Here is a 14,388-nt window from a genome sequence, read left to right on the forward strand (position 1 = left end):
AAAGCCGAACACAGGGAGAGACACGAGAACCAGGAGTTACCACAGGGGAACGAGAGGAGTCCAAAATCACAGGAATCAGAGGAAACTTCACAGGGACCGTGGAAACACACAGGGACTAGGAGAACTGGCAGGAAACAAAGAAAACAATCTGGCACACGTTGCTGGAGCCCAGGTGTTCTTGAAGACAGTAATCAGGGGGAAATCGGCTCCAGCCGTGTGCCAAAGGAACAGAGGGAGAGAAGCAAAACCAGGACTCGGAGCCTGGAAGCGGAGCCATGACAACCAGGACACATGGTGCATGCACTGGTTATAAATGAGGCGCCTGGAACTGAAACACAGCACTAAAGAGAGTGAATCATTCTGGGACTTGACGGGCTTATTGGAGATAGGTTCAGGTTCAATAAACTGGTTTACTGTGCTGTGGGCGAGAGCCACGCCTTGCTCTGGCACACACACCGTCCTGATAAAACTCACGATCAGACTCACAACTCTCCTGGGTCAGCAAGCCAGACTTGGATCACTCTGTGTGTGAAGAGCAGTCAGTGAGTCAGAAGAACTAAGCTCCAGCTTGGACCGCAGGCTGCGGAGAGGAGACTCGCTCACAGGTCAGTGACTTAGTTTGACTTGACTCTCACCACTGACATCACCTTTCACATTCACACTCCAAATAATCCGTCAGAAAGAGAGGAAGAAAGAGAAGAAGGCCACAGCATCTGTGCTATGTTTATACTTGGAGGGTCTCAAACAGATCCACAGAGGGGCTGCAGGTCTTTGTTCCAAACTGAACAAGCACACACAGTTTAACCAGTCAGGTGTCAGCTGAGACGAGTGGCGCCAGAGTGACAGTCTTCAGTTACCTGACTGGTGATTGGCTGGAACAGAAGCCTGCACCCACTGCGGCCCTTTGAGGACCGGTTTGACACCTCTGACTAGACGTTAATCCAAGTGAAGACCTAAACAAACCCGGGCGAAGCTACGATACAAGCAGATACCTGAGATTTGTTGTGACATGACCAGGGTTTTACTGTTTCACCATGTTTGTATGGAAATCCAAGAAAACTACAGCGAGGAAGGTAACTCATTGAGAACTATGTACGGAGCTTCAAAGAAAAATCCAACAGGAACATCGATTGTTGTCTATGTACATGGTGTGAATTTACTTTAAAATGTCTTTGACGTTTGATGTACGCTTGATGTTTTTCTCCTTTTTTTCCAAGTAACCTTTCATATGTAATATCATTGGCTTATGAATAAGACAAGCAACTGTGCAATATTGATACATTTTATTATTATTTTATGTATTTTATTAATAATTATTAATATTATATATTAAATGATATTATTAATTGTCTTTCCAATATTTGTGTACTGTACACACAGACGGCTGTTCCAGAAGCGATTTGTTCGAAATCTGAATCGATTTTTCCCATTACAATGAATGGAAAAAGAAACAATGCGTTCCAAGCCTTAAAACAGGCTTTTGTAGGAGTGAATGTAGAGTGTCTGCTGCAGGTGTACTTGAAATTCTTATAAAATTGAAATTCTTGTACAAATATTTTCAAGACATTAAAAGAGCTTTGTTTAAATAAGGTGATATAAACACTTATATATATATGGCATATAGCCACCATGGTGATTTATTGTGCTATTGTCAAACTGATGCAAAATAAACAATATTTTGTTGTTTAAACGGATGTAAGGGTCCATCATTTGATACAGTGATACACCAGATTCATTCAAATTGAAAAATGTGGCTTCTAGTGGCTAATATTCTTATACCGTTAAACTGTGATTCATCTAGATGAATTAATCACAAACTCTCTAATTAATTAGATTATTTTTTTCATCGAATCCCACCCCTTATTTTCACTATAAAGACACAGTGATAAACAGCAGCAGAACTGATATTATTATCTGTTTAAATGAATTTGAACACAATATATGTGCGCATTGCTCGTACAACAAACATGTTTCGAGAACCGTTTGTGTTGCTTCATTGTCACTATAGTGTTGCCATAGAAACATGGAGAATGCTGCCATGACTCGGTCTGACCGACTTGAGGAAAAGATTCTTTTGGCCTTATTTTTATTTGATTCTTGATGTTCTTCAAATCAAGTGTGCATCAGAGCACCACCCTCAACAATAACCTGCCTGTCGTGGCTTCAAGTTCAGCAAAGAAAAGTCCTTCGTAGAGTTCAGTTCAAACACAACAGTTGGAAAAGCAACAATATTTTAGAAGTAATTATGTAGTAATGACACGAAAGAGTGACACTATTTTCAGAGACCATGATGAAGATCCGTGCAGACAACCATGAAGCAGAGGTCAAACTGAAGAATGTTTGAAAAAGAATCTTTTGTGTGAAGGTGAAGACTCTGCTGAGCCTGGTGGCAGAGAGGAGGGGGATCCAAGACCAGGACCTGGACCCAGTGTGTCTCCGAAGGGTGATGACGTGATGGGAAGATCTGTCACCTTCAACGGAGTAGGACCTTCACCTCTACCCCACCACCCAGGTCCACGGTGAGAGTGTCCAAGTGTGAGACCGTGTGTCCCCTCTTGACCAGGAGAGGGACCATGTCCACACGCGCACACATTTATTAAATCACATCTGCCCACAACGCAATGACTCACCACACCACCAGGGGGCAATGAACGTTCACAGTTGCCGTCCAGAGTGGGACAGGTGCAGCACTGTGAGGACACCTAGTGGCTATAGCTGGTGAATGCCAGGCTGGAGAAAGATGAGAGAGGTGACCAGAGTTCTGTTCTCACCAGGAACTATAGGGAGGAATCAGCAGAGTCTTGCTGTGGCTCTCTGAAGAGCGATGCCTCCATGGGACGTGGCATTTACTTCAAAGCTGGACTGGAGTCTTCAGAGGACAGGTGAGATGATGTTCCTTCTGATGATGGTCCTGTCTGGAGGTCTGGGTGGAACCTTCTGGTCTCCACCTTGACGTTCAGAACCTTGTGAATGTCAGACTTGATCTCTTCTTCTTAGAGTGGATCATCAAACCTCAGAACTTTTCAGAGGTCCGCAACATCTCTCACATATGGACTTCACACGGCAGGTATGGATTGGGATGGAGTTCCTGGTCTTTGTGGTTCTGGAGCTGATCAACGATCACTCTGACGTTCTTCTCTATGATTCTGTTCCAGCGACTGGAGGAGACGTTTGTCAGCTACGTGGGCAGAGTCTGGAGGCTTTTGACTCCAGATGATCCAGAACCTATAGAGTGTGAGGGGGAGAAGCACTGGAGGAGCATCAAAGAAGAATTCCTGAAGATCACAATTCACCTACTGAGGAACATGGAGGAGGAGGATCTGGCTGAATGGCTGTGGAGCAGTAAGATCACCTCCAACATGATGAAGATGAAGGACATGTGTACATCAGCTCTATGAGTCCATCTAAAGTAGAAGAGCCATCAACTGACACTAAAAATTATTTTCTAGCTTCGCCTTTTAGAATGTTCTAACTGATGTGTCTCTTCATTCAGGAAGTCAGGGTCCACAGTGTGGACGTCGGCTGAAGAGGAGCCTGCAGAAGAAGTTCTACAGTGTGTCTGAGGGTGTGGCTAAAGCAGGAAACTCTGTGCCTCTGAATCAGATCTACACAGAGCTCTATATCACCGAGGGGGGCACAGACCAGGTCAACCAGGAGCACGAGGTCCGACAGATTGAAGCAGCGAACAGGAACCAGGCCAGACCAGAAACCACCATCAGACAAGAAGACCTCTTCAAAGCCTCAGCTGACACAGACCGACCAATCAGGAGCCTGCTGACGAAGGGCGTGGCTGGCATTGGGAAGACCCTCCTGACACAGAAGCTGACTCTGGACTGGGCTGAAGACAAAGCCCACCAGAACTTCCAGCTCATGTTTCCTTTCACCTTCAGAGAGCTGAACCTGTTGAAAGAGAAGAAGTTGAGTTTGGTTGAACTTGTTCATCTCTTCTTTCCTGAAACCAAAGAATCAGGACTCAGCAACTTTGAAGGAGTCCAGGTTCTGTTCATTTTGGACGGTCTGGACGAGTGTCGACTCCCTCTGGACTTCAACAGTCGGGTCCTGACAGAAGCTACAGAGTCCACCTCAGTAGACGTCCTGCTGACCAACCTCATCAGGGGGAAGCTGCTGCCCTCAGCTCACCTCTGGATCACCACACGACCTGCAGCAGCCAATCAGATCCCTCCTGAGTGTGTGGACATGGTGACAGAGGTCAGAGGGTTCAGTGACCTCCAGAAGGAGGAGTACTTCAGGAAGAGGTTCAGAGGAAAGGAGCAGACCACCATCATCTCTCACATCAGGAGCTCACGAAGCCTCTACATCATGTGTCACATCCCCATCTTCTGCTGGATCACTGCCACAGTTCTGGAGGACATGTTGAAGGGCAGAGAGACCAGAGACCTGCCCAAGACCCTGACTGAGATGTACATCCACTTCCTGGTGGTCCAGGCCAAAGTCAAGAAGCTCAAGTACCATGGAGGATCTGGGACAGACACAGTTTGGGATCCTGAAAGCAGGAAGATGATGGAGTCTCTGGGAAAACTGGCTTTTGAACAGCTCCAAAGAGGAAACCTGATCTTCTATGAATCAGACCTCACTGAGTGTGGCATCGACATCACAGCTGCTGCACTTTACTCAGGAGTCTTCACACAGATCTTCAGAGAGGAGAGAGGACTATACCAGGACTCAGTCTTCTGCTTCATCCACCTGAGTCTTCAGGAGTTTCTAGCTGCTCTTCATGTCCACCGGACCTTCACCAACTCTGCAGTCAACCTGCTGGACCATCAACAACCCCCACAATCTGAGGCTAAACTTAGTCTGGAACAGTTCTACCAGACAGCTGTGGTCCAGACGCTGGAGAGTCCAAACGGACACCTGGATTTATTCCTGCGCTTCCTCCTGGGACTTTCACTGGAGACCAACCAGACTCTCCTGAGAGGCTTGTTGACTCAGACAGGAAGTAGCAACTGGACAAATAAGAAAGCATCTGAGATCATAAAGGAGAGGATAAGTGAGGACACGTCTCCAGAGAGAACCATCAACCTGTTCCACTGTCTGAATGAGCTGAAGGACACTTCTCTGGTGGAGGAGGTCCAACAGAAGCTGAGATCAGGTCGTCTCTCCAGACATATGTCTCCTGCTCAGTGGTCCACTGTGGTCTTTATTCTACTATCCTCTGAAGAACATCTGGATGTGTTTGACCTGAACAAATACTCTGCTTCAGAAGACGCTTTTCTGAGACTGTTGCCCGTGGTCAGAGCTTCAAACAAAGTTCTGTAGGTGGATCCAACCACAAACATCTTTACTGAGCTGTACTACACACCAACACACCACATCTTTGATTCCTGTCTTCATTTCTCAGGCTGAGAAGCTGTGGACTGTCAGAGAGAAGTTGTCCACCTCTGTCCTCAGCTCTCCATCCTCAAGTCTCACACAACTGGACCTGAGGGACAACAAGCTGAAGGATTCAGGAGTGAAGCTTCTGTGTGCTGGACTGGAGAGTCCACACTGTCAACTGGACACCCTCAGGTCAGTCCTGCCCCAGTCTGAACTCTGACCTCTTCCATGTGAACTTCTTCTGAAGACACAAGTGCTGTTTAGTCTACTTGTAAATGTTTCTAGGGGTACTTCTAGACAAAAGTATGGTCCAGATGATTATGTCAAGGACCCTGCAGGCTCCGGAAAGAAGCACCATTGTTTATAGCTCTGGAGTACGCTCAATGTTTGATGTCCAGATGTTGGTTTGTGTTGTTGGTGTGTCTGGACCAAAGAAGAAGGAAGCTGGTGTGTGTTGAGTGAGTGAGGAACATGAACCTGGAGAAACATCTGAGGGAAAAGATGACGAACCTCGTGATGACACTGCTCTCTTTCTCAGGCTGAGAAGCTGTGGGCTGTCTGAGAGAAGTTGTCCACCTCTGTCCTCAGTCCTCAGCTCTCCATCCTCAAGAATGACACAACTGGACCTGAGCCTCAACGACCTGCAGGATTCAGGAGTGAAGCTTCTGTGTGCAGGACTGGGGAGTCCACACTGTCGCCTGGAGACTCTAAGGTCAGTCAGGCTCCCCGTGTGAGCTGTTCTTCTGCTTCCATGACATTCTCAAACACTGAGTGAAGTTTCCTTGTTTCCTTGACGGCAGTCTGTCAGGGTGTCTGATCTCTGAGGAAGGCTGTGCTTCTCTGGCCTCAGCTCTGACATCCAACCCCTCCCATCTGAGAGAGCTGGACCTGAGCTACAATCATCTGGGGGGGCAAGGACTAGAGCTGCTGTCTGGTGGACTGGAGAGCTCAGAGTTCAGGCTGGAGACTCTCAGGTATGGACAGAGCAACAGTGCCCAATGGTCGAGCAGCTGACTGAGCTCCAAAGAGCTTCAGACTGAACCTAAGATCCAGGAGCTGCTCAGACTCATGTGAATAGAGCACACAAATCAAAACTGTCATTGGATTCATGCGCTCCCTGACATGTTCTCCAGCTGGTCACCTGTGGAAGCATGAAGCAGACACTTGAGACGGATGATCTATTTGAGTGTTTCTTCCTCCAGGGTGGACCACAGTGGAGAGCAGAGGTTGAGACCCGGCCTGCTCAAGTGTAAGTCCGCTAACATTGGCTTGATGAGAAGTCCACGACCTCCTGCTCTGTCCACGTGGACACTGAGGTGAAGAGGTGAAGTCCAGGCTCACAATATCGCACGCAGCTGAGCCAGAGTCAGGTCTCAGTGGTAGTAGGTCCTGATCAGAACGAGACATACGGAGTCTGCAGGTCACACAGACAGACCTTCACCACCATCTGATCTCTGATCTGAGCTCCTGGCGTAGACACTGGTCTGCTCAACGTCATGGTGCACTTCTGTCCCCGTTTACAACATTGGAGACGCCAACTTCTGTCTCTCGTGCCTCCTCAACTCCACACATGTTCACACCTTGTTTGACAGCCTTAGCTTTAGCAACTGTAGCATTGGTTTGAACTCTAGAAACTGCCTCAGCACTAGCACGAGTACTAGCAATGTTAACATTGGCTTTAAAAACATTTGCGATATTAGCATTTGGTGAGTGATAGTAGCCTGAGTTTCAGCTTTAGAAAATGTCTTCTGGTAAATTTACGAACTTGGCCTCAACAACGGTAGCTTTAGCATAGTAACATTAGCATGAGTCTTTGCTCCAGCAATACTAGCTAAGACACTAATATGACACTTGCTTCCAAAATACTTGTTTCTACAGCATTAGGTTTAGCAACATCAACATTAGCTTTAAAAACTTGTGCTTTTGCTATCAACTTCTGCAACAGAAGCATAATTTTTAGTTCAGAAATCTTGAGTAATAGCTAGATAGATACCTCCACAGTAATAGCGATAGAAACCTAGCTTAGCTAAATTAGCTTTCACTTAGCAACATTAGCGTCATCTTACGTTATCGACACTTGATTTTTCCCACATGAGCTTCAACAACATTAGCTTGAGCGACACCTTTTTAGCGTAAGTAGCTTTGACTTTGGTGACATTTGGCTAAGTCACCATTTTACTTTTATCAACTTCGACACAAGCTTTAGCTACGTTGACTCTAGCGTTGGTTTCAATAATTAGCTTCAGTAAAATTGTTTTTACCAACATTAGTTTTGACTGCATTTGTTTGCAACACTGACATTAGCAATAGCAATATAAACAACTGCCTTAGTAACATGAACTTTATTTGTGCTAATCTTCAACTCGGTTTAGCAACATAAGCCTAAGAAAGCTGAAGTAAATGAAACCGATGAAATGCCTTTTAGTTTCAGCGGGTTAGCACACTGTGAGAATTATTATTTAAGTACAGTAGCTTCTTCACTATTGTAGCACTAACATTAGCCCCGTTTTCTGAGCACGTTAGCTCCAGCGTCAAAGCGATGTCATGTCATGTCACAGCATAAGCGTTGCTGCTTTAGTTACCAAAGACGACAGGGGCCAGTGTTGTTCCATCCTCACTTTGAGAGAAGGTCACTTCCTCACATGTCTTCTCTCCACCAGACGTCTGTCCCCTGACCCTGGATCCAGACACAGCACACCGGCGCCTCCTGCTGTCCAACGACAACAGGACGGTGAGAAACGTGACGGAAGAGCAGAACTATCCGGAGCATCCAGACAGGTTTAACCAGCGTGTTCAGCTGATGTGCAGAGAGGTTCTGGCTGGTCCATGTTACTGGGAGGTGGAGTGGAGAGGAGGAGTTCATATCTCAGTGACGTACAGGAGAAACAAAGGAGAGGATGAGTGCGGCTTCGGATACGACGATCAGTCCTGGAGTCTGATCTGCTATGATGATGGTTATTCTGGTTATCACAGTCGAACACGAACAGAGATCCAGTGCAGCTCCGACTCTAAGAGAGTGGGAGTGTTTGTGGACGAGCCAGCTGGATCTGTGTCCTTCTACAGAGTCTCCTGTGATGCCCTGACCCACCTCCACACCTTCTTCACCTCCTTCACTCAACCTCTTTACCCGGGATTTTACCTGTGGAGCACGGATTCCTCTGTGACTCTCTGTCGGGATGCAAGGGGCCGAAAATGTTCACCTGAATTTTAAGCTTGGAAACTTTCAGTGGGAGTTATTATTATTATAATTTTCCACTCTGCATTAATGGGAATTTAGGGGGGACTAACTGGGAATCTATTTTATCCAAGCATAAATATAAACCAATAAAAAACATCCACACAATATGATTCCAACAGAAGTATTTCCAAGTAGAATGTCGTGTTTAAATGCACAAAAACAGTTGTTGGGTTTAAATATGAGCCATGTCCCAGCCCCACTCACTCAAAAGTACAGTACATTTCCCCATTCAATATTCTACATTCAAAATGTGACATGAAAAAAGCAACTCATTTCATGACCAAGTCCGACCGAGCTTGACAGTGTGTGTGTGTGTGTGAGAGAGGGCGGAACAAAGAGCTAGAGAAAGTCTCAAGTCAGAAACCACCAGTGTTGACAGACATGGAGCTGTAAAACCTTCATTTGACAAGGTTCTCACCATGAAACACAACAACTATGGAGCTACACGTGAATGGGCAAAGCTGGAGACCTGGTAATGTGGTCAAACAGGCACCGGCAGAAGAATGAACAGCAGCCTATGGTAATGCGAAAACTCCCGGTGTAGCGCAGGCGAGTGAGTGAGACAGGCAGAAGTAATCGACAGTCAAGTAGGCCGGAACAAACGATCTTCAACCAAAAACACAACACGCTGAATTCAAGCAACGACAGACACTGAAGAACCAAATCCATCATTGCAGGCGTCCGTGTTACCGTGATTCACCACTATTGCACCACTAAGTCACCATTTCCAGCCATGGACCAAGAAAGAGCTTTGGTCCTTCCTTTGATTGGTTTTCTGGTACGCTCTGCGCCTCAGTTTGCAACTCTTGCAAAACAGTGGTGGATGTTTGACACGGACGACAGCAATGACCACTCTGAACTAGAACTCCAACAGGTATGTTCGAGCTTTCAGGAGACGTCTGAGGCGACTCTCCAGTGCCGCCCTTTTCTGCCCGATGTCAGAGTCCTCCCTCAGAAGGACCTCCACGTTCTCCTTGTCCTGAATCATCTGCATCATCTCCCTCTTCAGCTGAGCAGCCGACTCCTGCAGCATCTGGTAACGGATGACCAGAGGGATCTGGTCTGCCAGTAGCTGGCTGGCGATCTGGAGAAGGAAGGAGTGTCACTCACAGAGCTGCACCGTGTTTGACCCGCCGCCTGCCACTTACTTTGTAGTAAGATTTAAGGTGCAACTTCATCCCCAGGAGCGATGCGTCATTTTGCATCACAACAGGTATGAAACTGCTGGAGGCATTAGGCGCCATTTGCTGACTTTCCTCTGCTACTTTTGTCTGGCTCAAGCTGCCGCTGTATGTCCTGTCCTGCGAGTAAACCATCTGCTCCATCCTGAACTGAGTTCTCAGTATCCCCTCTGCGATCGCCTCCTTGTCTTGTTTGATGGCTTCAATCTTTGCCTGAAAATAAACAATTTTTTCAGACAATTTTACAATTTTTACAATAATCGAGCGTAAAAGTACATCAGATCTGCTCCTCCTGTTGCTGCAGTGGCGGACAGACAAGGAGAGGGAGCAGTCTCTACGGACCATGATGTTTGCTGATGACATAGTGAGTAGGTGTGAGAACAAGGAGAACAAGAGGAATGAAGATGAGGATGTCGAGGTAGGGATAACAGTTCAAGTGTGGTTAGAGATGAAGCAGGGGATGAAGAGAGTGCAGCTGGGTGGAGATGACTGTGACGTCAGAGCAGCAGCTTCACAGGACAGTAGAGGTCACTGTAGTGAGGAGAAGGTTGGAGACGTGGAGAGGAGAGACCAGGTGTATTGAAAAGGACAAATCCAGGTAAACAGCTCCAACCTTGGTGTTTTTGAAGAGGTTGGGGAAGCCAGTGAAGCACTTGTGGGTGAGCTGGATGAAAGACTTTCTTGCAGCGTCTACAGGAGACCAACACAACATGAATGTGCAGCACCAACAGCCGAACACTGCAGTGTTCTCCACCCACCGGCCACATCTTTGAGCTTCTTGACTGCAGGGTCTTCCAGCAGCTTGATCTGCTCCTGGACCAGGACCTCGAAGGTCTTGTAGTTGATGAAACCAGGCAGTTCTCTTCCACGAAACTTGGTCTCATAGTATTGTATTTCCTCATTGATCCTGGTGTTGACTGCAACGTTTGACGAAAGAGTGAATATCAGAGTGAACATCCGACCCTGTCACGCGAGTGGCAACACTCACACTTTTCTCCAGAGCGGTCGAGCTGCTCGTGCCAGCTGGCAAACTCTTGTCTCAGCGCGGGAAATACGTTGATCTTCTCCCCACACTGGAGCTCCTCCCCCGACGTCAGATTCGTAACGTCTTGAATGAAAGCCGTGACTTTCTGGTGGGCAGAAGGATGTTTTCGGTCAGTCCAAAACCACAGCCAGGGTGTCCTGCCAACATTATACTTTGGCAGCTTCACAGCTCACGCTGAGCTTCTGAGCGAAAGAACCAGTAAACATGGTGACCAGAGAGCACGAGACTCACGTCAATGAGGAAGAGGAGTCTCTCAGACGGCTCCGATGGAGGTCCGTTTCCATATCTCTCCAGCTCTGCCTGAGTCTGGGCCAGCTTCTCCTCGATCTGCTCCTCCAGGCGGGGCAGTGACAGCTAGTGGCCACAACAACGTTACGGTTGAGGACGCTCAGAGCCCAGAAGGTTCCATCAGAGAGAGATTCTACCTCGATGTGGTGCACCAGCTCCAGAGTGAGCTTCTCAGCCAGCTTGGGGACGGTGGCTTGGCCGTCGCTGTACAAGACGCTGCGAGCGAAATGTAGAGAGTTCAGATTGTGCTGATGTTCCAGCTCCAAACGGAGAACCTACTCGAAAAAGGCATGATCTTTAAAGAAGGCTTTTTCTCTCTCGATGGCCTCAGTGAGGGGAACTTGGTCCGTGATCTCCTTCTGACCGCGGCACCTCACGATCATGTAGCCCTTCTTCAGCGGCACCACTTCGTTCCGTACGATGTCGACCACCGTCTGTTCCGTTCCCTTGTCCACCAGATCCGGTTTGGTCAGGATACCTGGAGGGTCTCTCTGGTTAGACTCCACACACGGGACTGTTTCAGCATCAGTATTGTGTACCCAGAGTTCTCTCTCCTTCAGGGTCCACCGTCTGCGCCATCTTCAAGGCCTCCGTGGTCGCGATGTCCACGTTACTCGGGACAACCACCAAGCTGATGGTTTCCTGTTTCGTGATGATCTTCTGGATCAGGCGCTTTATCTGCACAGACCCAGAATACAGCTCTGAAATCATCAATCTCCTCTGGAGATTTACAGTGTGAAACAACACCCCTCTGACATGACACCAGAACCTTAGCAGGTGAAGTACTTCCCTCCCTGGGTCTGCCCCGGGCCTCCTCCCAGTCAACCACCTCACTAGATCCAAAGACAACCTGTCTTCTCTTGAAGGAGCAGAGGATATACTCTGACTCTCTCTTGGATGACATCTGCTCAGCTCAAAGTTGTTACCAAATTTTGATCAATTGCTGGTGCACGTGTCTCAGGTTGTTGCCGACTGTGGATTCAAGATGGCGGAGTTGATCCTCAAACTATCAGGGTCCTCTAATTATGAAATAAAAAAAACACAAAAAGAGACATTGGTGGTTCAAAGCATCCTCCAATAGCTTTGCCTGGACGTTGAACGCCTCCAGTGATACTTCATGCTGAACCACAGCCAGTTTGATGGCTCAGCGATTAACTTCTCCTCCTGCGCACGTCACTTAGAGATCGGGGCTCTGATTGGTCAACACACCGCTACTATTTTCTGAACCTCATAGTTGCTGTGGCCCAGTTGTGTCATGAGTTTCCAAAATAGCAGAGAATAGCTCAAATCGTGTCGAGTGGCCCACTTCTATCACGTAGCCCTCAACTTAGTAGCCTCTACTCACTGTCATTGGCTGGTGGTGTCAACGTACCTTCAGAGAGCTCTTTCGTAGCTATAGACAGGAAGTTGAACTCCTACTCTAAGACCTGGTCCTGGAAACCTTCAGTGCAACCTCACCTGCTGTTCGATGTTGTCTTGCTGACCCTTCACCGCCACCCTGGCGATGCCAGGAAGGTCAATGAGAGTCAGGTCGGGAACATCGGGGGAGGCGATCTCCAGAGCGATGGCCTCATCGCTGATTCCCAGGCCGACTCCCGCCAGCTCATCTTGCGCTAGCAAGCAGACGCTTCAAGTGAATGAACGTGGTCCAGCAGGGACAGAAAGTGCGACGTGTCGTACCCAGACGAATGTGCTTCTCCACGTCGGCTGGACAGTCGATGTCTTGCTCAGTCCCCTGATAGCTGATTCTTGCAGACCAGGCCTCTCCTTCTTTCAGACGCTTCATCTTCAGCTCCAGGGGACATCTCGTCACGATGCCTTTGAGGGGGACACACGTCTGCTGAATTAGGTTTTTCTACACTTGTGAGGACCAATTCTTGATGAAACGCCTCCTTGTGGTGAACCTTTGGCCGAAACTCACCACTTTAAGACTCAGATTGAGAAGATTTCATAGAATCTGTGTCATTGTCATTGGGTTTCAGTTTGGTTCAGATTCTTGGTTCAGGTTAGCCATGTGTTTTGGATGGTTAGGTTTCGGGGGAGAGGCTGGAGAAATATATGTGTAACTGTGTGTGTGAGCACATTATAAAAGGTATTTTGGGCACATTGCATCCTTTTTATGATTTTGATCTTATAAAATATCTAGAACTGTTGGAAGTCATATTGATGAGTGAAAGGATCAACACCAATACGAGGCTGTCAAGTTTGAATGTGGTTGCGCTGGTGGACTGTACACATTCACAGCAATAGTTGGATTCAAAAGGTGATTTCAATCGTTTCCGTCTCCAAATAGCACCCAGGGAGATTCTGGTGACTTCCGTGACATCACCAGAGGAGTGACATTTCAGCAAAAGGGAGAAATGTTTTGGAGAGAGGCAAGTCTGTAGACGTCTTAACTTCAGCTGCTGCCTCCGCGCCCTGACCTCAGAGTAATGGACGGAAATGGATGGGATCGATTTCTGACCAATCCATCTCATCTTCACAGGAAGAACAGGAGTAGTTAAGAAGTTAAAATAAAAGGCTTCAGAGCCAATCAGAAGAAAGTGTTGAAGTGTCAGACCGATGTTTTCCGCACCCACTCACCGCTTCCTCTGGGCAGAGCCACACCGGACAGCGCCTCCAGCACCGAGCTTTTCCCCGAACTCTGGTCTCCGATCACGGCGATGGCCGGCAGAGCCAGGTCCTTCTCCACGCCGAGAGAGCGCAGCGAGTCGATCAGGTCGATGCATGGACGCACCTTCTCCTCGTACTGTTGGTTCAGCGTGGTCATGGCGCTCAGAGAGAGTCTGACAGGACCAGTGCTGCTGCAGCAGGAAGCGCAGACTTAGGTTTCGTTTCTGCTCTCGCTCCTCCTGCCCTTCTTTAGTCTGCAATGAGTCGCTTTGGTTTCCTCTGAAATGGCATTTACTTCATAGCAGGTGGGCTCTGAAGAGTTCTAATCATCGATCTATTAACTGTTCAGTTCTTAGGAGCTTGATCATCAATCTGGATCCATTGGACTGAAATGAGATCAGCATTTTTAAGTCTTAGTAACATGGACTTTTTAAATCATAGTTTTTTCTTGACTAATGGTAGACTCTCAAACCAGGTCCTCTCTCCCTGGGGTACCACAGGGGTCTGTGCTTGACCCTACAGTTCCCCTGTTGTACACTTGGATTTTCATCTGAGACAGTGACACACAGCTCACCTCAGTTTGAAGACAGGGGTGAGGTTTGTACCCATCTTAACCTCAACCCGGATCAGACTGAAGAGCAGACCCAGACCTCAGTGCCCCCTTAAACAGACCACTTACTCAGCTGAAG

General features: G+C 47.7%; 1 protein-coding gene and 1 pseudogene across 1 annotated transcript; one reads left to right on the forward strand and one right to left on the reverse strand.

Annotated features, from left to right (window-relative positions):
- Nucleotides 1-462: 462 nt before the first annotated feature.
- On the forward strand, nucleotides 463-9,823 carry LOC128760903 (NLR family CARD domain-containing protein 3-like; annotated as a pseudogene).
- On the reverse strand, nucleotides 9,014-13,883 carry LOC128760904 (interferon-induced GTP-binding protein Mx-like). Its single transcript, XM_053868638.1, has 12 exons — nucleotides 13,670-13,883; nucleotides 12,767-12,904; nucleotides 12,545-12,699; nucleotides 11,626-11,764; nucleotides 11,366-11,564; nucleotides 11,224-11,302; nucleotides 11,030-11,152; nucleotides 10,742-10,883; nucleotides 10,512-10,670; nucleotides 10,367-10,443; nucleotides 9,721-9,966; nucleotides 9,014-9,656 (listed from the first exon to the last, which is right to left on the reverse strand). Exons 1-12 carry the CDS (start codon nucleotides 13,854-13,856, stop codon nucleotides 9,432-9,434), a joined length of 1,869 nt encoding a protein of 622 aa, XP_053724613.1. The 5' UTR covers nucleotides 13,857-13,883; the 3' UTR covers nucleotides 9,014-9,431.
- Between the last annotated feature and the right edge of the window lie 505 nt (nucleotides 13,884-14,388).

The sequence above is a fragment of the Synchiropus splendidus genome, chromosome 6 (assembly GCF_027744825.2).
Source record: "Synchiropus splendidus isolate RoL2022-P1 chromosome 6, RoL_Sspl_1.0, whole genome shotgun sequence".
NCBI classification, from domain to species: Eukaryota; Metazoa; Chordata; class Actinopteri; order Syngnathiformes; family Callionymidae; genus Synchiropus; species Synchiropus splendidus.

Bases quoted from the DNA above. Each gene is read 5' to 3' on its own strand.
- LOC128760904 (XM_053868638.1), bottom strand. From the start codon at position 13,856: ATGACCACGCTGAACCAACAGTACGAGGAGAAGGTGCGTCCATGCATC. The intron at 11,153-11,223 runs GTAGAATCTCTC...TGTGGCCACTAG, and splicing joins AGCTGGTGCACCACATCGAG to CTGTCACTGCCCCGCCTGGA. The intron at 10,884-11,029 runs GTGAGTCTCGTG...TCTGCCCACCAG, and splicing joins GACTCCTCTTCCTCATTGAC to AAAGTCACGGCTTTCATTCA.